At 50.4% G+C, this 25351-nt stretch overlaps 2 protein-coding genes across 4 annotated transcripts in view; one reads left to right on the forward strand and one right to left on the reverse strand.

Annotated features, from left to right (window-relative positions):
• The window catches only part of LOC105285559 (alpha-2A adrenergic receptor), a 115946-nt gene extending 98756 nt beyond the window's left edge, over positions 1 to 17190 (reverse strand). Inside the window, exons 1-2 of one of the 3 annotated variants that reach the window (XM_026972454.1) lie at positions 15300 to 17190; positions 11911 to 14074 (exon numbers count right to left, since the gene is read on the reverse strand). In XM_026972454.1, the coding sequence (XP_026828255.1) occupies positions 11911 to 13167 (1257 nt within the window). In that variant the 5' untranslated portion in view covers positions 13168 to 14074; positions 15300 to 17190. Of the gene's footprint in view, positions 1 to 11910; positions 14075 to 15279 lie in introns of all 3 variants that reach the window. The other 2 variants (XM_026972453.1, XM_026972452.1) reach the window with 2 other exon arrangements.
• A 152-nt stretch (positions 17191 to 17342) lies between these two features.
• Positions 17343 to 25351, forward strand: part of LOC105279074 (sodium-coupled monocarboxylate transporter 1) — a 54490-nt gene continuing 46481 nt past the window's right edge. Inside the window, exon 1 of the mRNA XM_011338616.3 lies at positions 17343 to 17369. The gene's annotated coding sequence lies outside the window, so the exon portion shown is untranslated. The remainder of the gene's footprint in view (positions 17370 to 25351) is intronic.

Genomic DNA, 25351 nt, shown 5'->3' on the forward strand with positions numbered 1-25351 from the left:
CTCCGTCACATTAAAGCAGACCGTTCTCGTGGAGAATATACGTACGTGTGCGTATATACTCGCCGCAATAAATTTGTGAACGGCGTTACTTATAAAACATCATGGCGTCGCTTTATCTCGAGCAACATAAATCCGACGTGCGCCGATATAATGAAAATACATCAAAGGAATGAATGCGTTTTTCTACATGCGCTGTCGCATTTTATTTATCAAAGAAAGCGGAAGGGCACCTCGGTTTGCTGCCTGCCACGTAGAGAGGGGGATCGTATTAAAAAGTTGAGTGGTTCGTGGAAGTAGAAAATATTACGGAAGTTTTTAATAGACCGCTCTCCCTCTCCTCTCTCTCTGTCTCTCTGTCTCTCCCCCTTAACTATAATTGCAGTTTTTCACTGACAGAAATACTTGAAGTATAAGAAGCTAGTTCATGTCCAATTTGCCGATTTGCCGCCTTGCGGCGCGACGCGCCGGTTAACAAGTTACGAATTTTAATTTGTTAAATTGCATCGCGAGGCACGCAGGCTTCGCCTGTCGTGTTCTTTAGAATTCGTCAGAGCTCATCGTGTGTCCCTCCAATTTCTTTTGACACCTCGCGGCTTGAATTAACGCGCGTGCAAAGTATGAAAGCTACACACACAGGCTGCGCCCGGCTCATAAATATTTCGTAAAGTCGACGGAACATCGTTCCATGAATACAGACCTGGCAGGAACAATCTGGCGTGCGCTGAAGCGGCCGTCAATCTTTTAATGTGTTTAACTAGTCCTTCGCACGCCTAAGGACCTAAGGAGGGCCGCCAGTTATAGCCCGGCGCAGTTCGTTAGAGTGGCAGGCGACGCGCCGCACGAAAGCTTCAGCGTGTGCGCATCGATCGTACAAAACGTTTCCGACAATGAGTTTGCCAAAGTTAACTTCGGCAAGCACTTTGCGCAGTTAGCGGGTTGTTAAAAGTTCGCGAAAGTTTACATGCTGTAACGTAAGCGCCGGAAAATCCCGTGTCCGGAATTCCGGGTACAAGTGACGCGCATTTGCCGCGATCCGAATTGCACCAGTCGCGAAACGAATTTCGGTCATCTCGGCGCTGCCGCGAGCGATCCTTCCCCGAAGGACAGATCGATCCTCGGCTCGATACAAAGGGACTGCAGTACAGTACATGCAGCTGCACCCAAGACGTTCGGTAATCTTTTTTCTCGGTGCTTACGATAGAATTTTCCTCAGCGAGTTACAGAAGCTGCGGTAACGCGGTTGGGCGGTATAAAATGTTACGTGAAGCGAATGAATCCAGCCGCAGAGGGTGACGCCCATGCAAATTTATTCCATCTTGTTGATTAAGAGAGAGAAAGAGAGAGAGAGAGAGAGAGAGAGCGAGATGGTCGCCGTATCACCAAGTATAAAATTATCCGCAAGATCGCGTAAACTTTTATGTAGAAATCTCATCGTCATTCGCGCGCGACAGGCTAGCTATTTGACATTTCATAAAACCTTTCAGAAAGTTCAGAGGACGCACGCATGACCGCCATTCTTCTTAAGATTGTTCAAGGCATCCACGAGGCTTGCGGTCAACGGAAAAATACCGCGTGAGATGATAGATTCCTCTCTGCGAATAGCTTTCGCACGTTGGCTGCAACGTTCTCGCGATTGTCGATGCAACGCTAAACTCATTCAACAAAAAAATAATGAGAATTAAAATTCTGTTTTAATGCCACACGAGAGTCGTTTCACGATGACGCACGCGAATTCGATCTTATTCCAGGCGGAGAAAAATTTCTTCTGCCGAGTAGTCGGCGTGTCCTTCCGCGACGGTGATTCCGCCTCTGCGTCGCGAGCAGACGGCGGACGGGAACCCAGTGAATACCGATTGCATTAGGAACGCTTATGAATAATTCGCGTTTCGACGTGCCGCATCTCGCGAGACACTCCTCAAAGTTTCTCAGATCGCCGATAGGATACAAATTCACCGGCATTGTGCGCTTCCATCTGCTCGCGCCGATACGGTACCGCACTCCCTCCTTCTCCCCCTGACCCTCTTTCTCTCTCTCATAACGTTGCTGTATAAAAGTTTCATGGCATTCGTGGGAAACCGCGAAACCGAAGGTCTCTCACCCATGGGACTCCGTTGCATCCCGAAAGAGCAATTGCGGGAATCACTCCCAAATGAATCCCGCGCGCAAACATATGCAGTCTCCTGCCATCTCGCGCGTCGCATAAAATACGCTACGGCCACGTTAAGCTTGTAAAATACATGAGCCATTTGCGTGCATGTTATGGCTCGCCTGGCCCCCGCGGGAAGCTGCGCTCATATTTAAAATAGCAGACGAGCGAGCGAGATCGGTCTTGCGAAAATCCGGAGCAGATCCGTAAGCCGTTACGCGCCTTCGTGCATCGCTTACCGCTTGTTTCTCGCGTGTTTCCCTCCGCGAGATGAAATATTCATCGATGAGGCCAACGTTGACGTCTCGCTCGAGGATCGCTTTCGGGAGCGCGATTAGATCCGCGAAACGGCGAGACGGGCACGCGGATCATGTGCAAATCTGGCGCGCGTTTCCGTTTAACGAGCCGCGAGCGGGTCGCGCGAAACGTGGAATTTTTTTCCAGCGGTGAAATCCGGTTCCACATTTAATTTAGTGCGCGACTTTCCGCTTCGCATCGCGAGAACATCGTCGTTCTCTCCCGCGTAAGCCGTGGAACGCAAACCGACCAGTAAAACACGTCGCGCCACGTCGTTTGGCACACGAGACGCGCGAAATGTTCGCAGCTTCGCGTGCAATTATACAAAAAGAAGCGAGCGCATGAAGTGACGGGGATGGCTGGCTCGGGTCCCGCGATCGTTGATTTCGGGGCGATTAACGGGATGCTCCGGAACTTCTCGCGCGCGCGCAAGAAAGAGAGAGAGAGGACCGCGAGTTTTTTAACGCGATTTGTTTATCGCGCGACTATTGCATTACTAAAATCTTCGCGGCCTTTTAATCGAATCGCCGCGATGCCTTTTTCCCCGTGTTTTCCGCGGAAGCGGAAGGAGCGCATAAAGTTCCATCGGGTCTCGAGGCCGTGACCCGATTCGACCCCTTTTGTGCTCTCGCGCCGTTTCGTTGCACGGTACCGGCCGGTTATCTATCGATTCTATTAAAAACGGGATATACGAAGGCACCAGATTAACATCCGTTTCTCTCTCTCTCTCTCTCTCGCTCTCTCTTTTCCTCTGCCTCTCTGCCTCTTTCTCCCTTCGTCTCACTCGCTCTCGGTCTCTCGCTCGTTACGAGTAGCATGTTATCGACGCTTCGTTAAGCGCATTTAATCGGCCGCAGTGTACCGGAGGTAGGTGTCTTGATAAAGCGTTAATGGCGCACGTGATATTTTCGAGCTAAATCACGGTGCTGCTTAGTCCAATCGGCCGCGGCCGCCTCTCTTCAATCGCGAAATTAACGACTGCAATGGCGGTGCTTTAGAAATTTTTCACCCCGCCGCGTCTTCGCGAATTTATCTCTTCTCTATTTACTCCACTTAATTCGCCGTACGAATGAACGAACGAACGAGCGTGTGCGGTAACAACGCGCACTCGGCGGCGGCGGTGGCGGCGGGATGCTGCAATAATTCTCGGAAATAAATATTCCACGTGTAATCTACTGCCTGGATACAAGCCAGTTTTGTCAGACGATAAAACGCGAACTCGCCGGCCTAAAGAAGAGGGAGCGTAACCTACCCGCGTAAATCATACACGCGTGAGGCGGACCCGACTCGCCTCTAAACTGTTTCCCGCGTTTCCTTGCAAAGTGTTGTTCTCCGCTTGTCGAGAACGTATCTTTCCCTAAAGTGCTGCTCCAAAAATAGCTCTCGCGCCGATGTAGCATCAGGAAAATACGAGACGCGGATGTTTTCATTATGCTTATTCAGAACGCTCCTTCTTTCTCTCTCTCTCTTTTTTCTCTCTCTTTCTCCTTCCCCTCTATTAATTTTGTAACTCTTTTAATTAATTCTGCCCCTCCTCCCATTATGTTGAAATCTAAAACGACGTCGTCCGACGAGGAGGCACTGATTGCTTGCTGATTCTTTGATGTAAATGCACTTCTTTCAATTGCGGTCGAGTGCTGTTTGCCGATGATTCTCCTTGGTCGCCTGCCTGCGTTCCTGGCGACGCGAAATAAGCCGCGATCGGTTTTGAGACTCCGGAGGCACCATTAATTTCCTGGCCGACCAGCACGACGCGCGAGCATTCATCGGGATGCTTAATCACGCGGAATCGACACCGTTCTCATTTAGATTACGCGGTTACCCAGTGAATTATGGGTCTTGGTTAAAATCGCGACGACCGCGACGAAAACGACGACGCTCGGCTCGCTCGGAGGAAACTCTAGCTGCCAATCTCGAACTGCCAATCGATCAGACGATTGTGAGACGGCGGCAACTTGATCGAGGTATCTCGGACTTCAGCCACGGAGCTGAACTCGAGAGAAAGAGAGGGAGACAGAGAGACGTATCGTGTGGCGAGACGAGGCAAATGAAAAGTAGTGGCAGGATCCGCTGCTCGTTCCTCGTCGATGCTTCCTTCCTTCCTCCGTGCCGCTGCGGTACCGGAACACAGGATGTTCCTGCATTATTTGTGGTACAGTTGCTTCCACACTGTCTCCCCGAGAGCCCGGTCTCGCCCGGAGCTCTCAGAAATACCGCGGGTTCGCCTGTAATCTTATATCGCTAAATAAATCAATGGGGGAGATAAAAGTGCCGTGAGCCGCCAATTAAAATTGCCCACCCCGGGCACCCGGCCCGTATAATTAACGTAACGATTACGTAACTGAATGATTAAGCTCCACCCAGCGATAACTGGGATTATAAAAATGCGCGATAACTGATGTAACAATTAACTAACTGGATAATTAAAATGATGTATCGGATTCTCAGTATTATACCTCGGATTTGTTGGGGATCACGAGTCGTTCCAAGATTCGGGGCTCATGTAGCGTCCAGAGCAAACTCCCTGCATCTGGTATTAAGAATCGGGGGTGAGTCGGGAATGGAAACCGTCTTCCGAATGACACGCGTCGCGTGACGCTTACGCATTCTACGAGCGGCAGAACCACTCAGCCAGTCAACCCCCGAATCTTTTCGTGGCGCGGCACGTGCGCGCACCCTGAACTACCCCATAGAACTGCCAAAACCAGAAACGACATTAAATTTCACGAGGCAATCAGCACGCGGTTTGCTTTGAAAATTAAATCGATACGCCACCGCGTTCATCGCCGTATTAAGTCCGCGTGCTACGTGACCGTCGTCGGCCGAGCGCCAGTAGCGATATCGAGGTCGAGTCAGGCCGTGCGTCAAGCACGGGGTGGCAGGACGGCGGAAAGGGAATGAAGGAGAGAGGGCGAGAACATGCGGACAACCACCTTCGTCGCTTACGCGCGCGCACGTACTCGGGGGAACCAGATGGCGAGTGCGAGCGATCAAAAGGCTAAAGAGCGCCAATCGAGGCCGGAGATCGATATCGAAAGCCGGGAGAGGCTTGAAAAAAGTTGGACCGTGGAGGAGAGAAAGGCGAGTGCGAGAAAGGCGAGAGAAGCCAGGGTGAATTCCGGGTGGGCCGAGGGGGAGCAGGGTAATTCATTTGGTAGATGTTACAGTCGAGCGCTCGGTTAATCTGCGCTTGCATTCTCCCTTTCCCCCCATTCTCTCTTCCTATCCCTATCTCTCTCTCTCTCTCTCTCTCTCTCTGTCTGTCTCTCTTGAAGTTTGTATGTATTTCGCTCTACGCACGTTGGCCTCCACGTTGGTTTCCGCTTTGTCTCTCTCTCTGTTTCTCTCTCTGTTTCTCTCTCCTTCTCCCTTTGCTTCACACTTATTCCCTTTTGATGAGCGTAATGGAACGTAGAACGGATTTGCGCTCGGATTCACTTTGTCTCTGTGACGTTTCTCTGAAAAAAATCGCGAGATACCCCTCATTTGATCGTGTATATACCCGCGCTACTTTACTTTACCCACGTAATGGCGTTCCGGTTATTCACAAGCAATTTGACGCATCCGACTAATTAGGATTAATGCATGCGCCAGTCTCCACCAGGAAAATCCTGATCCGCTGGAAACAGTTATCCGTTTTCTTCCGTGACGTTCGCCGTTCTCGATTTGTTCCCTCTGGTTTTCCTCGCCGCAAATATCCCGCTGTTGCTCGCCGTTATCTCGTTCGGTTTACCTCGCCGATAACGAAACGTCGGAATGCGATTACCGTGTATCGCGAATAAATTAGCTTAGCGGCTGCAATTCAGCTCTCAATTTTCGCGCGGAGCGCCCGCGCCGGCTCGCTGGTGCGTATGCACCGCCCTCGTCTTTTTACAATATTTATATTTCGCGGTGGAAATTTCCGCCTTACGGAAGTAAAAATTCCGTGTGGCTCACATGCGGTTTTGTGCCGGATACTGTTTATGTATAAATAATTTCCGAGTACTCGCACCCTAAGCGCAGCGTTGCCTCGGGCCGCGCTGGGAAAACCTTGTTCATGAAAAAGTTTCCCGCCCAGACAGCCATCGCCCGCAACATCGTGGCTGCGCCCGCGATCTGCTTCGTTACTCGAAAGATAAAGTAATCCACTTGATGTGCAAATGCCGAAAGATACCGCGCGAATGCCGTCGCAAAGTAGAGAGACGTTACGTTTTTTCGCGTCCTGCCCGTTTCCATTAGCGCTTCATTTCGTTGCTATCGCTACGTCGCGTTCGCGAGACGTTAACTTTTTTCGGAGTTTATTTGCTTCGGCGTTGCACTCTTTTTATCGGCTTCTTGCGAAATTTGCATACAGGTGGAGGGCGGGAAACACCTGTCCCGCTAAGCCGGGAATATAAATATTCAGTTAAATAATAATGAAATTCATGAATTTACATTGCCATTAATAAAATCGTGGCAATTTAACTGGACGTGGTACACGCTGCGCGAAAGAATATATTTTATATACTATTTCGCATGGTTGTTACCGTGCGTTTTTATTTTCAATTGAAACCGCACGTGTGCAAAAATAGTCTAAGCTGCTTCCCCGAAGCGAGACCGAACAAACCAAATATCTCGCGAGCCAATATTTTTCGCGAAAAAAATTCAACAGACGCAACACAAGTTAGTGAAAAATACCTGCAGAAAGCTTACCGATTAATTAAATATTTTTCAATTGACGTATTATTCCAGGAAGAAAATATTACATGGGAGCGACGAGATTGATCTTTTCCAACAGATTTCAATTTACCTCTGTACCCGTTTGATAACAAATTTCCGCGAACTCAACTATATAATAAATTCCATGCGGAAGATTGCGTTCGTGTGATTCGCTGTCGTTTTGCCGGGCACACGTCCGTCGCATTCGGCGGATTAGTCATTCGACGTTTGTTCCGACTACTTTTCTTCACCGTTGTTACAAGTCGTCGAATCTTGTGTTCCCAATAAGTTCTCGAATTTTCAAGAGCCCTTCAGCCCCACTCGACTGGAGCACGAGCACGTCCAAGTAACCATTTTGATTACGTCGGTAAACTTGAAAGTTTTAATCTACTGCTATAAATGACAGAGACTTCATCGCTTCCGCGAGAGTTCACCGAGTTATTCTTTAATATGGCCGAACGAGAGCGCTCGAGGATATATAATACTTGCTTGAGAATAAATTGAGTTTTCAGTTGGAGTTCGATTGACTGCTGCCTCGCGATTGTTCTCCGCGTATTGCGTCACGCGCCATTTGTAACGTGTTATTAAATCTGTAATTATTATCGAGCTGCGCGATTACGTTATGCGGATAATGCAAGTCCGCGACACTTGGCTTATGTACGTCACGCGGCAAAACAGTACGAACTCGTAAACAATTCTGGAGAACAATTAACAGCAGTCGCACTTGTATTTAATAACATCCTTTGTAATAGCCAAGATTAATATCCTTCCGTTCTAGTTATAAAATTTCTCTCTGCAGGATTCAAGAATAATATCGTTTCATTTCGCTTGAAAAATTCTATTATTACAGTTAAGAATTTATTTTAAAATATTTCTACGCCGTTAATTGTACGTCCATCTGGCCGCTTCGTGCCCGTAAAGAATCCACGAACCGCACTCGCAAAATGCGACTACAAATGCGGCACACTGAGCAGCATCGAAATGCGCCCGATTGCACGACCGCGTCGGCGAGGGAGGAAGGGAGGCGCGCTGCGGTTCGTTAATTGTGAAAAAAATAAGCGCGCAGATTGCCATTAGCATACGCTAATTCAATTCCGTCCGGGATAAATAGATTTTTTTTTAACGACGCTCGGCTCCAAGAGAGTCAGAGTGAAAATGCGGGTCAAACGGCTTTTCAATATCCTATCGAACGAAGCTACGTACGTGCGAGCACGCGATAATGATTCGCGAACAACATTCCCCCGCGAAGGGGGGCGGTCGATCGTCAAGATCAATTTCGCGATTCCTCGCGATTTCCGATGCAAGTAACGCGGCTAAGCAAGCGTGCATACACACGCACGCACGAAATCCGTGCAAACGCTTTGCGGGACCGAAAACATTAGTTTCTCTCGATTGCAAATCCACGGCGAGCGAACGTCGCGACGACGTCCGGCGCGACGTGACAGCAGCTTAAGGATGCTTAAGCTACCCTCCCTGCACCCCGATCGTCACTCACGAGCGAGGGTTGCATTGCAGTCGACGCGACTCGCAAGCAATTCCGGAGAAATTCGCGGTGACGCAACGGCTTACCGTGTTCCAGTGGTGGTGGTGGTACGTGAACGGCGCGAACGTCACGTCCGGCCGGGACATCCGTCCGGCCGGAACGACGACGTACTTTATTAAAAAATTTCCGGGACAAGAGGCATCCGGCTGCCCCCTCTTTCTCGCGCCATTCAGACGAATGCTCGGTCGCCGGCTTCCTCGCGTGTTGGCGGACCCCTTGTCGGTTGGTCGGCAGTGCCCTCGGGGGTGTCGCGGTTGCATCTCGTCCGTCGGGACACGACGGGATAGGAGGGTGGTTTTTTAATAAAATCACCCCAGTCCTCCTGTGTCGTCTCCGCCGCTTCCGTGTATTGCGCTCGTCTGCAAGTGAGCTGCGACAACGCGATGCCGCTCTAAATGCCGCTCGCTCGCTCGTGTCGGTATCCGCACAGCATACGAAATACAGCGACGCGATCTCACGAGGGAACGGAAGCTGCCGTGGCTTCCGCTTTCTCGCTACGTGAGTTTGCAGAGTATGTACAGGATATAGCTGTACGAACACGCGAGATGGAACATAATCATTATTCCAGCGCGTGGCAAATCCCGCTCGGCGAGCCACAGTCTCGCCATTTTCATAGAGATTTAATCAATGGTCACTTAATTGAAAAAGAAAATTGGCTTTTTATCATCGTTTGAGCGGCGCTCCTTATCTCTCTTTATATTGAAGATAGGACTGCCTGATAAGCCAAGACGCGCTTCGCACGTCCCAGCGCGATGTATTGTAAGGGGTACCGATCGCTATTGGCGACGCGTCCGACCGCCGCTCGATTTCCGGGGCGAACTGGCTGAATTTTCAGCTCGTCTCGGTGTGCTCTCTGCCCTCTGACCGCTCTAGGGGCAACTCCGCTTGCACTCGTCTTCGTGACGCGCCCGATTTTCGTGCCCGTAATAAGCACCTTTGCCATCACGATACGCTTCATTCAAATACCGAGGGGGTGGGAAAGGAGACGGGGGAGGCAGCAAGGAGGCAGGCAGGCGGGCAGGTCGTGCCCTCCACCCCTGCGATCGAGTTTACACTTTTCCTTTCCTGACACTCCTCGTTCTCCCTGTCATCCTCGCTCGCCCTCGCCAGCCCCTTCCCAAGCATCCGGCACACTTTGGCAATTTTAATATAATTGCTTTTCACACAATTAACGTTGCCCAAACGAACTTAATCAGATAAACCTCGAGTTGCACGTAATGGCTCGTCATTATTGAAGTTATGTGGTTTAATGGGGAAAGTACGTAACTCGTTTACCGTTATTAAACTTTGATACGCGGAATGTGTGTTTTGCGCGGATCTAAAAACAGCGCGCGCGCGCGGGGGTGTGTTTGCAACGACAACGACAACGGCGACGACGACAACGACGACGACGACGAGGAGGATGCTTTGCAATCCGCTCGCATTCGCGCAACCACGCGGGGCTTTACGCGCTAGCGAATGTATGGCTCAATTATGCCCCCCGGTATAATTAGTTCCGTTGGAAGTTTAAGGGTGCATTCAATCATGCGCGCCAGCGTGTGCAATTACAATGGCGCGAGCCTCCCCTCTCGTGTGGATTATCTACCGTGTTTCCCGCTGCTAAGAAGCTGCGTGATGAATAACGGGGAGAACCGCCGATTCTTTTTTCCACGTGCAATGACGGGGGGGAGTTACGAAGGTAATAAACACTCGCGTGCGTCGTAACAGCAAAGGACTGCAGTGAAACGTCAGTTTTTACGAGTCAATATTTCATATCTATGGCAGTGCCTCTCTCTCTCTCTTTTTTCCACTTCCTACCTCTTCCACTTTCTGTAATTCTAGCGTACACCAGAGATCGAGTGACGTCTCTTATTGTAGTCCGGAGTTTAAGGAGCATCGCGAAAGCGCGTTAACCGAATAACAGGTCCGGTTTTACGAACAAAACATATTTCAATGCAACGTCAGTCCAAACGCGCGGGCCGAACTTGTCGAGCGTGGAAATCCAATTCACGGCGCCGTTTTGCGGAGATCAGCGCGAACGGGATTTAAGGGGGCCGGGGGATTTGTGAGGGTGGGTTTTGCTGTTGCATGAAAAGCAACTCGACTCGACTCAACTCGACTCGGGCCCGACGCTCCTCCTCGCCTTACTTTTCTTCCTCTTCGCGTGTCCGTGACGGGATACGTCGTGGAAGTATTCGGATTGGAAATTGGTTATACATCGGGTGCTGCTACCCTGCCTTTTTAGGCCGCTCACCCGCGCGCGGCCCAGTAATATACGCGGATAAGAAGGATTTTAACGGTACAAACTCCATCGTGAATTCTGTACCGTACTTTTTCTTATGGCCTCCCTTTCGCCCCTCTTTTTCCCCTCCTACTCGAGGGGCTTACGTTCGCTTAATGGTTCATCTTTTATATAATAGCCAGCCCGTTACGCGCCGCCTTTCTTCTCCCCATCGCACGCGAGAGAACTCATCAAAATGCCTTAAACGCGAGTCGTCGATTCATCGCTTGAAAAATTATCAATGCTTGAAACATACAGAACAAACTGCTTGTAAAATAGAAAAATTATTACAACGAGAAAAGGACGTTACACTTAATAAAACAAAATGAAAATAATAAAAATGCGCAACCATGGTAAAAAGGTAATAAAAAATCAAATTTCGATATTTCAACTTTGATCGAATCACTGAAGAGCAAATAATTAATTAATTTAAAACATCAAATGTTATGCAAATATATAATGCTTCTGCTAAATCAGCTTTTTTTGCGATCTGGTACGAGAAAAGTGAGCTTCGCCCTTGCTCATTCATCGCTGCTAATGTGTACGGCGCAGAGAGATTCTGATTGCTTAAAGCCTTAGAGTAATTGAATCCCTCGACACCGACCTCTTCGCTCTCTAATAATCCTTCGTCGGCTCCAAATCGAAAGGAGGCGAAATAAGCGATTAAAACCGTGAGTGGCGTTCGTCTATCTCTGGCCAAGTGCGGCACCTCAATTTTCCAATTCATTAGGAGCACGTATAATCCGATACATTGACGTAATCCAATTTTCCGTGTGCCCGACGTAGCGATTTACGCCGTCGTCTGGCAAAATATTACTTTGTTACGCGACTCTGCTTCGTTTGCTATAGCGGTAATAGCTTCATAAAGTTCCGTAACTCGCTTCTGTAACTCGTATCCGTCGAGCAATTCAAGCGAGCTAATCGTTCGGCTGGCAATTACGAAGAGCGACAATTGCAGCTAGTGCTTCAAAACTCGTCCCAACTCACCTTGCATTTGGGGAACTCTTCGGCCGGAGTGGGTCTCTTCCATCCGAGTAACGGGGGTATACAAACGAGCGCCGACAGCAGCCAGACGAGAGCGATCATGACCGCCGCTCTTGCCGGCGTTCTCTTCTTCAGGTAGTCGACCGCCTGCGTGATGCTCCAGAACCTGTCCAGGCTGATCAGGCACAGATTCATGATGCTGGCGGTGCACAGCAGCACGTCCATGGCGGAGTAGATGTCGCACCACCAGTAACCGAAGATCCAGTAGCCCATGATCTCGTTGGCGAGCGAGAACGGCATGATCACGAGGCCGAGGAAGAAGTCCGCCACCGCGAGGCTGGCGATGAACCAGTTCTGAATGTTCTTGAGAGCCTTCTCCGTGACGATGGCGATGATCACCAGCATGTTACCCACGACGATCACGATCATCAGCAGCGTCGCCACGATCGACGCCAGGACGATGTGCGGCAGGGTGTAGCCAGACGGATACAGGCCCAGGACGAAGGTCTCGTTGTACAGGCTGATGTTCCAGGGATAGCGCAGGCTCGCGTTGAACGAGTCGTTGAACGCGCCGATCGTGTCCTCCATCGTGTCGCCGACAATGTTCAAGCCGCTGAAGCCGAAGAGCAACAGACCCTTCCCGTATTCGATCGTGACTCCTTCCTCCGTGCTATTCAACACACCTGTACTCACACTCACACTATCGGCAGTACTGCCTACGTCGTCGACACTTTCTTCACTGCCACCCCCAGTACCTATCCCTGCCACGTTTTCCTCGCCAGTAAATGCAGTTTCCCCACTCTTTGTCGCGCCTACGGTGTTCCTGCCGCAAACTCGAGTTTCTGAAGTCTGGCCGCAATGGCGGTGGGAAGCTGCCTTTCTTGCCGCCAGGCCGCCCCCCAGGTCCCCCCTCGCGTTGCTGCTGTCACGCTCGCCGCCGCTCTCGATGTGTTTTTCGTTGTTTCCGCTAGCACCGTCCTCGCTCGGTCCTCTCACGGCGTACTCCCCGCCGTTGCTGAGGAGCCGATTGTCACGACTGTTGCTGGTAGCGTCGTTCTCACGTTCCCGATGCTCGCTGCTGCTGCTGCTGCTGCTGCTATATGTGATCGCCGTGCGCGTAGTCGCGAGGGCCTCGTTACTCGGAAACGTAGAGCCACCGCTGGTCGGTCGGGACCACGTCATGTTCCCCTCGAAGACGCTCGTGGACGCCGTTGTCGTGCTATCGACGGCGATGGTCATAATGCTGCCGAAATGCGGCATCACTCGCACCCTCGCCGGGGACTGTAGATGCTATCTCGGCAAGGACGAACCGGTACTGGTGCTGGTGGTGCTGCTGTTGGCGGTGTTGGTGGTGCTGGTGGTCGTAGTCGCGGCCGCGCGCGTGTAGCAACGTGCTCCGGGTGCCAGCTCGAGTAGCAGCAACAACAGGAGGGTAGTGGTCTCGTCGCATCTCGAGGCCAAGGGCGTCATGCCCGTTTCAGGATAATGCCATCGTTGTCGAATACGCAAATGCCGACACGTGCGCTCCTCCACGACCTCCCGCTCGCGTCTGCTCGGGATCGCCCTCGTGGCAGCCGTTTTCCCGCGATCGCGAGATCGTCTCACCCGCGAAACTGTCCGTGGAAATCGACCTCGTTGGACGTCGCCGAGTCTTGTTCCTCCGTGCTGATCGATGCGCGCGTCTCGAGGCGATCGCTCGGATTACGATGATGCCGTTTGCGCGCTTGAAAAATCGCCCCGTTCACCACCGGAGCGTCTCTCTTGCTCGAGTTAAGTACCTCGCTGGTGTCGTTGTAATTTTAGGATTCACACGTGGCGCTCGTTCACGCGTCTTATCCTTGCCGGAGCGCAGCCAACGCGTTTTGGGAGCCAAACACGGAGTAAAGTTCGGCGATCGTTCGTCGCTTCTACTTCTTCTCTTTTCCTTTTTTTTATTTTCTTCTATTGGACCAAATCTTTTAGAATCTAGGGTAGGTAGCTTAAGTGTAGCTAATTTCGGCGTGACTGACACCTTCGGATCCGACCGGCTAGCTGCTGCTGCGTAACGCTGCCTCCGTTACTGCGCCGGTGCCCTCGTCATACAGTAGTTGGTCTCTAATTTATTGCTTGCATGAGTCGCGGCTCTCTCCGTTCCTCGTATTTCCTGCATTCACTGGTCCACAACAGACTTAACACGGACAGAGTGTACAGACAGATTTATGGATAAGTCCGATGGGCGACTTGATTAAGGTACAGATCGAGAAAGTGAAAGAGAGAGAAAGACAGACAGATAGACTGATAGATAAGAGATAGAAAAGGAGAAAGAGAGAGAGAGAAGAGAGAGTGAATGAGAGAGAGAGAGAGAGAAAGAGAGACAGTCTATGAGAATAAGAGTAAAAAATTGGTCCCCGGTTTTTTTACCTTTCCTTTACATTAAGCTTGAGCAGCCTACATAGCCTGGAGGCAAATGAAGCGAGAAAAGTTCCGTTGAGAAAGTGACGGCGATCGCGGGGAGATCTCTCTTTAGTACTGGCATAGATTCTCCCGAAAGTAATTTTGCAAGACGAGACCTGCCGTTTTGACGCGGTCGTCGGTGATTTTCGCCCGTATATCTCGATAGTTGATTACGCGCCCGTTACGTTTCCCCGCTCGGAAACGCGATTTTCTCCCGTCACCGCAATTTGCGCTCCCTCCTTCGCTTCTCTCGCTTTCTTTCCTCGAGTCCTACGCGCGGCTTGACGTTGTTTCACTCTAACGATGCCCGCGAGCTAATTAATTATCACGCCGGGGCTAAAAGGCTAAGCGCTGGATACCCGTACTGCTCCGACCTGCTTTTCGAATACTACAATATCAGCGAGAAACACCTCGACGACGAAAAATTAGAACGACACAGATTTATAGACTGTAAAATTATGTACACGAATCTCTTTTATATATATATATATATATGTATATATATATATGCTCTGTGAGTAATATATATATAATATATATATTTTTATATATATATAATACGCGTCAATGCGAGCGCAAGGATGCGTTACTAATCTCCCGAAAATGTACACGGACTTGGGGATTTATTTAATCGCACGTACCTAAGGGCGCGTGTACTCTTAATCTAGTCTCTCTATTTCCGAACACGAGACACACACACAGAGACGCGAACAAGTGAATCGGTACATAATATATAGCGACGGAAGCAAGAAAGAGTTAGAGGGTAGTTAGAAGTACAGAGAGCAAGAGCGAGAGCAAGCCAGAGAGAAAGAGAGAGAGAGAGGAAAAGAATCAAGAAGAAGAAGAGAGAAAGAGGGAAGCTAGAAACGTAGTAGAATCACTCGTTTGCTCCGAAATGGTCGCGCGGCTATTATATAAGGATTTTCCCTGTATGTACACCTATTTACATGTCGTTAGACCTCATTATTCCGCGGCGGCGTGTCCCGGTTACTCGTCTCTCGTTCTAACCCTCCGTCATGCGGCACTAGGTCATCGGATTATGCGGATCCATTCATGAGTTCACTCGCGGCTCCTCCAATGATCCGTGCGTGTCTATGGCGAAACGCACACCCCCGGCTGCGGCCGACTGCGGCCAACCGAAAGGGGACGCGAAAACTGTTTATCTCGTTAACGTCGCGTGCTGATCTCGCGTCGTGACGCCAACTTTGACGTCTCTCCTCCTCCAACAAACTCGGATCTTCCCGGATAGCTCGTGACTCTCGCCGGATTCGTCCCCTCTGAGCCGGATTCTGCCCCCTTCGCTCATTCAATTAATCGAGTACTTCCGGCTACTTCTCGAACCTGGCTGTTTGTGCGGCGCGGTAAGTGGAATTCCCTTCGCAAGTTGCTTCCCACCTCGCGAGCTGCTCCTCTTGGGTGACCAGGGTGATCCTCTGCCGTGCCGCTCAGCTGCCTGTCAGTCGACCGTCTCGCGGTTGCGACTCGATCGGCAGACAACGATCTTCTAGTTCTCTTTCTTCTGCTCGTCTTCGAGTCGCGGCACTCGCGCGCTCGCCTCCGATCCGGCTTCCGCTTGGTGATCGCCGCTCAACGGTGCTACCTCTTCCATCGGTTCTGACAACGGCGGAGGCTCGTCTTCATCAGAGACATGACGCTGCCGACGAAGCACGCCCCGTCTCCTCAGCACAGGGTCGTTATTCGTCCCCGCGTGCGAACGTTCGCCAACCTCCGTGATCGCGGGAAACCGTCACGCAGCGAGAAAACCGTCAAGCAATCTCCACCACCGCACTTAGACTCTATCTCGCATCCTACCTCGCGAACGCGACCTCTCAAACGCTCCGCGAATCGTCGTCCCTCGCTCTGGACACTCGCTCAGCATCGGTTTCGCCGCCACCACGACTCGGATACATCGCGAAACGACATTATCAGGGACGAGATTGAATCCGCGCACTTGTCGAGCTCGAGCACCGATCAGTCTCGCGGGAGATTCTCTTTCTCTCCTTCGCTCTCTCTCTATTTCTTTCTGCCTCTCGTCTCGATAGACGTAGTTCTCTCCTCCGGGTCGATCCTTCCTTCCTTCCTTCCTTTCTTCAGCAGTCAGCACAGATTCACTCGTGCGGGCTTGGCTCGCGAGCGGTCGGCTTCCCGCGGCAGTTGGACATCGGCAAGTGGAGGAGGATCGAGACGAGATAAAACGGGGGTGGCGGCGAGGTGGTAGCAAGAGAGAATACGGATCACACGGATGCGTCTCTGTTGACGTCGGCGTTGGTATCACGGTCGCGTGGCAGCGGCAACGGCGGCGACGGCGACGGCGGCGACGGAGGATTGACTTCCGTTTGTCTACCTATCTGTCTGTCTCTGTCTTCTTCAGCAAGAAGAACAGGCCTCAACACTGATCACGAGGATCCTGCGGAGAGCTTCTCGATCGTCCTCGTGTCCCTTCGACCGCCGTGTGCATGCGTGCGTGCGTGCGAGCGAGCGGTTCGAGGTTGTCTCATGGGTGTTTGAGAACGCACTGCAGCCGTGAGGAACGAGCCAGGAACTCGAACTCCCTCTCGTGCCGCTCGGTGGATGGAGACCCTCGCAGGACGTCGGCGGAGAGAGAAAGAGAGAGAGAGAGCGAGAGAATGTACGTGGTGCGCGTGTCTGCGTCCACCCGTGCGGGTACGTACGCCGGGTATGTCCGTGTGTGTATGTGTGTGTGTGATGCGTGCGCGCGCGCGTGTCCCGTGTCCGTGTCCGGATGCCGTGTGCATGTACTGGTGTAACGAGGGGGAGCGTGAGGGTGGGAAAGAGAGCTTGCTCGGCTCACTGGAGGCTGACTGTTGGTCCGACCGATCGCTCCGTCCGACGGTACCAGCGTCGGGGCGCCGTCTGACGGAGCCGCGGAACCTGCGGCGCAAGCGTCGGGACGCCACCAGCACCCGACGTCGCCACCGACGCGAACCGACAGTCTACTCTGGACCATCGACCGATCGGCCCGCGACCAGGCTATGCCGCTGGACTCACCCCCGTGTCCTGCGCCGCAAGTAACAACGCCACTTCGTACACCCTCACGTAGACTATTGCTGTCTGATATTGTTGCCATTGTTGCGCCCTCATGGACGCCACCATCATTGCCATCGCCATTTTCAGAGCATCGAGGCCTCGCCGCGCCTCCGCGGCGTCTCTGACGTTTCCGATAATAGAATTATTATTTTATATTGCGATTGTTACTGCAATTAACACTTGCTCGTCGTTGGACAGCACAGTTGCGGGAAGGCATGCTTCTGTCGCGTATGAAAAATCGCTGCGGATCTCGGACTTTAATCGCGTACTTGATGCCAAGTCGATTACGCTTGGATTAAAGGGGATGCCGCTTTTACGCTTTGACAGGAAGCTGCGCCGCAAGTGCTTTGTCTCGCATCGGTTAGCTCCGCTCGACAATATTGAGAAATATTGAGGAGCCTTCGGAGCTTCTGATAAATTATTGCTCATAGAAAGGCATAGATCCACATTTGACTGGTTGCAAAATCCGTGTCAGCGGAAATGGACAAGAAATGTACGTGATGTAAACGGACAAAGTGGAATATTGCATGATCAAACGTTAATGCAAACATGATACACGCTGATGAATGTTTAAATAAAAGATGTTAAATGCGTTACGTTTTGCATAAAACGTAAATGTTAGTACTGCCGTTTTATTATTGTCGAAAGTAATATAGCAGAGAGGAGAGTAATTTGACACGCAAATATTGCGTATATAGAATAAAAAAACGATTTCAAATTGCATGAATTCACCCCTTTTGGAAAGCTATTATTATTTGTACGAAAAAAAAACACATATGGATGACGCTGTTTCCAATTTTTATCTGAATTCTATCGACGTGGCCCGATGCATTCTGCACCACCGCGAGGGGAGGAACGGATGGATATAAATTCGCTGGAGCACGAAACTTGCGGGGAAAGAGGTAATATAAGAGAACGTCCGCGCCCCATTTTCGATAACGAAGCGAGCCTCCTTACAGTCGCCTCGACCAATTAAGCTTATTCAAACGAGAAAATGCAATTGTAGATCCTTTAATGGTGACACCAAAGCGAAATTGCTATTTAGACTTTCCGCCCTCAGCAGCTGATGTATCTTGATGGAATTCTCGAGAAACAGAATGTATCTTAACGAAGAAGAAAGAGTGGGTCTCGTCTGCTGCTTTAATTTTGCAAAAATTGGCTTTGACGTTCATTGCGCGCTTGACCTATACTGACCGGGTTGATAATACGTAATAATTGTTTCTTTATACTTTCCTACTTGACGCGTACAAACGTGGCACGTGTATTCGTGACACGTGCAAACGTCCAAGCTTTCTTTTTAATTTTATTTGCTGTTTGTTGTCCGAAGCGCAAGCTTGTGACATTAAACAATCTGTTAAATATATCTTTGGTGAAGTATTGCCCGCGTTACTGACAAAATTGCCAGTAAATATTGTCTCGGATTTATCGACGTTTTGCACGCGCCATTTCCGCTAATATCTAAGCAGGCAGTTGCCAGAATTAACTTTGAAACGCGCGAGCTGCAAAGTCCTGAGTGATATGTTTTCGTTGTAAACTGCGAGCTCTCTCACGTATTTCGCGTATTATCTGTGTCTATCGCATAAATCATGTTTCATTGCGCCTCGCGGAAACTTGCACGCTTATAAAATGTGCACGCATGCACGTTCCCCTGTAGAAACTGCACTTGTCGATAATCTTAATAGCTCGCTGGGATAGAACCTTGATCTTTCCCGCCTGATCCGATTTCGTCCGAGAAGACTCGGTACTGTTTTATCGAATAGATATCGGACTCCTCCGCATTCCTTCCCGATAAAGGACCTCTCCGATACTTGGATCGTGATCGATTCCACGAGAGAGGAACTTCCTCTGAAGAATGGGCGGAGCGATGAAAAAATCATCGTCGGAAACTATTACCGAGAAGAATGTCTGATGACACCTGTTCCGTCTCGAGAGAATCTTCGATAGAATTTTTCAGGTCGCGAAGAGCGTCCCTTTCTCGCGAGAAAGCTTTATCTCGCTCGAGACGCTTTCACGTTTGCAGGAATATTGGAGTTGATTAATTGGAGCTCATTGCTCTTCTATGATTTACTAGGAACCTTCCATCCAATTCCTTCCTTTGGAAATGTTCGAGTTTGTTGAGAAAGCTAAATGTATAGGAGCTATGAAAGTACGTCTACGTATATAGTAGTGCCCATAAAACTTTCAACGGTTGAAATATTTTTTCATATATTTTACGGTTTCGCCAATATTCGTGGGGAATCGAATATCTCGATTTAGCATTGAGGGACTAGTTCGAGCTTCTAAGTCTGCAAACGGGGCAAATATAAAAAATATATACCTTTTATTTTGAATTACTGCACACCATATATCCAAAACTCATAAAAGTTGGAAAAGATAGGACCACCTTTCCTCTTCTTAAAATAGCCGCGCGCGTTCCTATATTTCTTTTAATTCACCCCTACTGCCGATAAATTACATTACCCCGAATATCCTCGATAACGTGTTATGTATTTTAATACATGTCTCAAGTTAAGCGGGCACAAGCTGTTAATATTATCAGTTAATTAGAAGTCCAATCTTGCATAATAAGTCAAATACATTATTTCAGACATTGTCTGTACAAAAGAGAAGCTTTCTTATTATTAAAACAGCTCTTTAAATGACGATTCTAAAAATAAATTTACAATGGCATCAATTTTATTAGCACTCAACATGCAAGAATATTATTGTGAATTATACAAATGATATTTATTATTTATGAATTATATAACTATACAATATTAAATATACGTAACATCCTATTACATAAAAATATTACTTTTCTTTTGTGATATACAATCAGCCTTCTTCCTTCAATTTAGACACCAAAGAGAAGGAAATTAGACCTCCGATTTTTTTGCTGACGCAAGATACGCGCGCGTAATCCACAGCAATAGATCTCGATTGCTGTCTAAGGGCCTGGCAATTAATTTAGGCTTCTCTACCGATTTCTAGTGTCGCCAATCTCGACAGGGACAGGGGGCTACCGAATCTCGTTGGGGGTATTTAGCGGGATATAAATCCGACAGTGCGCGGGCGGGTGTATACTCGCGTGTTCCCGCACTTCTCCCCCCTTCTCTCTCTCTCTCTCTCTTTCTCTCTCAGTTCTGCCGACGTCAACGTTAACTCGGCACCGCCTGCTCGTCCGTCACTCGCCAAGTCCGTGCTCGTCCCTCGCCGATCTTTCTGTCCGCCTCCTTGCCAAAAGTTTCTCTCGGGGTAAGTTTAGGATATCGCCGTAACTTGCCCGCCGACATGCACAAGCGTCCGCGCCTCCCCTCGCACACGCCGATGAAAGCCGTGTATCGACATTGTTCTCGTTCCCGAGGAGACACGCGAGCGGTCCCTTTCGGCTTTACTGAACCACTTCTCTGACTGCACCGCGTCGGGATGCAACAGCATCAGCACCGATTCTCCTTCTCTCTCGCCTCGACGCAGCGCGATGCGATTGCTATTACGACAAAACGTCGCTCGGCTCGATTGTGCTGACTCGGCATGTCTTCAGAGCATTCGGACCTTGGACCGACGCGGATGCTGTCGGGGAATCGATAGTGGATGCCTGCGTGAGCAGGAAGCTCGGAGTAACTCGCTCGCAGGAATTCGAGAAGGAGCTCTCTCTCGCGCGCGCGCTGTTAACGATCTTCATCGATGGCTCCCTCGACGGGCGTTTCGGACGCGCGATTTCGTCGCGGACGATCAATGAAAATTACCGCCCATTATCTCGCCGCGCCGCAGCGTCAATCATCCTGAGATCGGCGAGGCGATATCGCAAATACGATATCGGTCAGCGCGGTTTGAGCGCAGAAAACGTACACCGCGAGTATCAATCAGTGCGCTCCAACGCGCTCGTCTCGGCGGCGCTTAAATCCGAGGAATTTATAGACTCTGTTGATGGTTATTACTCGCAGATGCTGCCAGGAATAGCGAATACGTCCCGGTATACGCAGTGAATAAAATTAGAATCGTCCGGATACCGTCGTGGAGTTTTTATTAAGGGATGCACCATAACTTGCGCGGTAACTGTGCTCGTATGGGGATCCCCGTGATGCGATGCACACCCAAGAAAGCGTAATTGACACGCCAGCTGCTCGCTTTTCTCACGCGCGGCGTTTTCCGTCGACTCTGAAATCCTCCACCTTTCAAACTATTATGATGACGCGCCATAATAATTATAGTTTGCGAATCTCTTGGATATTTATTCAAAAATTCGGCTGTCGCACGGCACGCACGATAAACGAAAGGTATGGTCCGGCTGCGTCTCCGTTATTCGAGATTGATTCGATATTTGCTCAACTAATACGCACACGCGCGCGCTCGTACGGGAAATAAAATGAATTGATGCGAAATGAAATAAAATCGAACGCGTGGATTACACGTTGGATACATCGCGCGTATCGTGATTCTTAATTGGTGCGCGAGTTTCGCGGCTGACTGCTTGGAAACGCGCGCGCGCCAGCGAGTGGTACATCCAATAATGCAAACAGTGCGCGCATATTTTAATTAGCAGCTGTCAAGGAAAATTCCGTTTCGCGCATTACGATACGCCGACGTCCAGAGCACACCGAAATTTACAAATGCACGGATCGCGTGACCTGGATTCATTAAAACGGGGAAAATTCAAAGGACAAATATCGGCGAATGGGCCACGATGTTCCAGAATATCGGAAACGTAGTACGTATCATAATAATAATAAAATGATCGCGAGACACGTAGCTATTTGCTGCGGCAATTTGATCGCTCGTTTAGCAAACATGTCGAAAGTGCGATGGATAATTCCTTAATATCCGAAATTATCGGAGAGAAACGATGCAACACGGTACACCTAACTGAATCATCTCATTAAATTCTCGATTGTCCTTCAATCTCTCGATAGCTCGCACGTCGGCACCGAGGATCGATAGAGGTAAAATATAAAGCCGCTATGCAGTTTCACGCTTTACTCGACGCAGACAAGTGGTGAGGGTGTTATTAAAGCGCGCGTAAAACAACTTGATTCTTCTCTCGAAGAAGAGAGTGGCAACGATCCAAAAGCAGCGCCGTTAACTCGATTGCCTTTTCCATCGCGCGTCAGGGGTGGTCCATTTAGATGGTCTGTTGCGTCTCGTTACGCCACGTACTTCTTAGCGTTTCCCGTGACGGAGAGTTTGCACGCATTTCCGCAACAAACGTGACACGAGATCCTCCGCGTGTCGTTCACATCCCCCGAAAAACGCGTCCGGATTGCAACGGGGTAGTCCACTGACGTCAGTTTCACGTTCAGCAACTGCGCCCCGCAGATGCTAATTAACGTGTGTCTCGTTGCCGAAAATCCGGGAACTGGTTTCTTAATTAGCAGTCCATTAATCCTTCGACGAAGCCCCATTAATCCTCAAGTTGCGATTTCAACTCGGAATCCCCCCGGTTTATTGGAGAACGTACTTTCGGATTATTTGCCGGAGACAGTCGGTTGCGCTTGCAATCGACTGTGCAAGTGCGGACGTCGGATAGGAGACAAAATCGATGGATGTGTACGTCGCGCATGAAAGATTGTTATTTCATTGCGCCGACAAGAACAGTTCCGCCCGCGAGAAGTTGCACGGCAACTTCCGCGAGACGAGACGAGAAATAAGAAACCGCGCAGCGTAGACGAGAGAGCCCGGCGCTGTGTATCGAAGGGGGTACAATTCCATTATCCCTACCGGCAGGATTAACCCGCCAGGCAAAAAGACTAAGGTCAAAGTGCATTTACACCGTCGGCCAATAACTCGCTCGAGTTTATAAGTGTATCCCCGCCGGGAAGTTTCCGCGGGGTTTTGCCGTAACTGCGCGCTCGAAAACTTTCCCATCCGGACAATCGGGTATCAATATGGATGCTGCGGCTTTTAGTGAAAATGCAGGGGGAGGGAGGTATAATGAGGACGGTCGCTTTATACTCTTTCGCCCTGCGGAAAACCGATGAACCGGCACTTCACCCCATTCTCACGTTCGCGTTTTCTACGTTTGGAAAAATCAGATTTGTGTGTGTGTGTGTGTTTGATTGTGCACGCGTGTTTCTTCTCCAAACAAATCTCACTCTAGTTGACGAGATTAAAACATTTAGACTCCGTTTTCTCTCTTTTTTTTACTAATTTTTAGCAACGCATTAATCAAACTATGCCGATAACACAGATAGAGAATGTCGGGGTGCAACTGCTCCTGCTCTTCCTCCCTCTCGATTGGATCCCCATTATTGCATCCCCATGTCTCGGGGTTTCCGACACACGCCCGAAACAAATCATCCGTTTCCGTGTACCGCGGAATTTACTTCCGCAATTGCGTCGCGCGACGCGCCGATATGCGAGCGCGATCGCGATCGATCGATCGATCGATCTTCCGCGCAGGGGATGCGCCCAAGATTTCTTGGCATACCGTGCTCCTCCACTTCGCCGCGGATACTCGCTCGATAAGAGCGATCGGATCCCGCACCCTCCAGTCGATCACGCGCGCGGTGCCACCCTCACACACGTGTATGTACGCGCTTTCGCTGGCATACACGTAAGTCGCCGTTCGCCCTAAGAATCCGGAACATCCTGCTAAACGGGATTCCTACCGTTCGATCTGTAACGTAATGCGCCCTTTCACACGTACGGCGCGTACTGCACTAGGTGTGCCTAATGTACCGTCCCGGCAGCTCACCCTCGAGCCGTTCTACCCTCTGACGCGGACGAGAGGCAGAAAATGGGAGCGCGATGCTCGATTGATGCAGCTAACGGGCCACCCCGATGCTCCCGACGACGCCGTCGAACGCGAGTGGTGCCATTAGACGGAAACGACCCTCTTCCGCCGCGGAAAGAAATTGTCGAGTGCATTTACGGCAAACGTCGCGCGGCGACGACGGCCGTCGAGTTCCGTCGAGTTCCGTCGAGTTCGTCGGCTCAAATTACGCGTGTCACCCCGACGAGTCTTTCGAGACGAAGCTTCGACTTTGATCTCGCCGAGGAAGGGAAGAGCGCGCGAGGGCGATGCGAAAGTAATAAAAGGGAGGATAATAATATCGCCCGGTGGCCCGGTGGTTATTTCACGGGGGTTTTACTTAATCGCACTCCCGTTAAAATTCATCCGCGCTAACAAACTGCTGCATTGAAGCGATATATCTCCCCGCGCGAGACTGTCACCACCCCCTCCGCAATAACTCCTTAATGACTTCATAAAACGCGACAGGATGCGCGCCATTAAGCCTGATTCTCTCGCGCTCTTTAAACGCGGATCCACGGAGGTGGATCAGGACCGCGGGTTTTTGCGACCGAGCGTTTCTTTCGCCCGCAATGACCGCGGTTTAATCCACCGTTAAGCAGTAACGGGGGGTTGAGGGGAGGATGGTCGTCGATGCACGGAAACAATGGGCCCGGCTGCAGCCTGCATCTCTTTCGAGACGAACGACAGCGCGCGTGGCCCACTTTTTACCCCCCTCCCCGAGACGTCGTCTCTCCGGCTACTCGGCGAAGGGCACAAGGGGGATGCTTCTGAGGAGAGCGACGTTGCTTTTCGGGACACTGCTGACGACGACGACGACGACGAGGATGATGACGTGCCCGACGGTCGACCAACACCAGCAACCCCCGTCCCACATGTTGCACACACCCTTTCGCCGGGTGGCGATGCAAGCCGAGTGCCGTTAACGAGAGAGGACCCCGCCCCTATGACGTCACACAGAGGGCGCCCCTGTGTGCGTATTGCGTTCGCACACAACGGCCAGAGCCGGCTCACGTCTGCGATTGCCTCGAGTTACCCCTTCCGCTTCTGGCATCTTTCGTTATTTAATCGTTTCAGCTTTTCTCAAGCTCCTTTTCTCTCTTGCTCTCTTTGCTCGCCCGCGCTGCTCACCCGAGAGTTGCGTCACTATTTACTTTTAGCTCTGCTATTTACTGGAGTTTCACGCAGCACGTTACCCGCGAATCGATCCTTTTCTCCATTGTCCCGTCCAAT

The sequence above is a fragment of the Ooceraea biroi genome, chromosome 9 (assembly GCF_003672135.1).
Source record: "Ooceraea biroi isolate clonal line C1 chromosome 9, Obir_v5.4, whole genome shotgun sequence".
Taxonomy (NCBI): domain Eukaryota; kingdom Metazoa; phylum Arthropoda; class Insecta; order Hymenoptera; family Formicidae; genus Ooceraea; species Ooceraea biroi.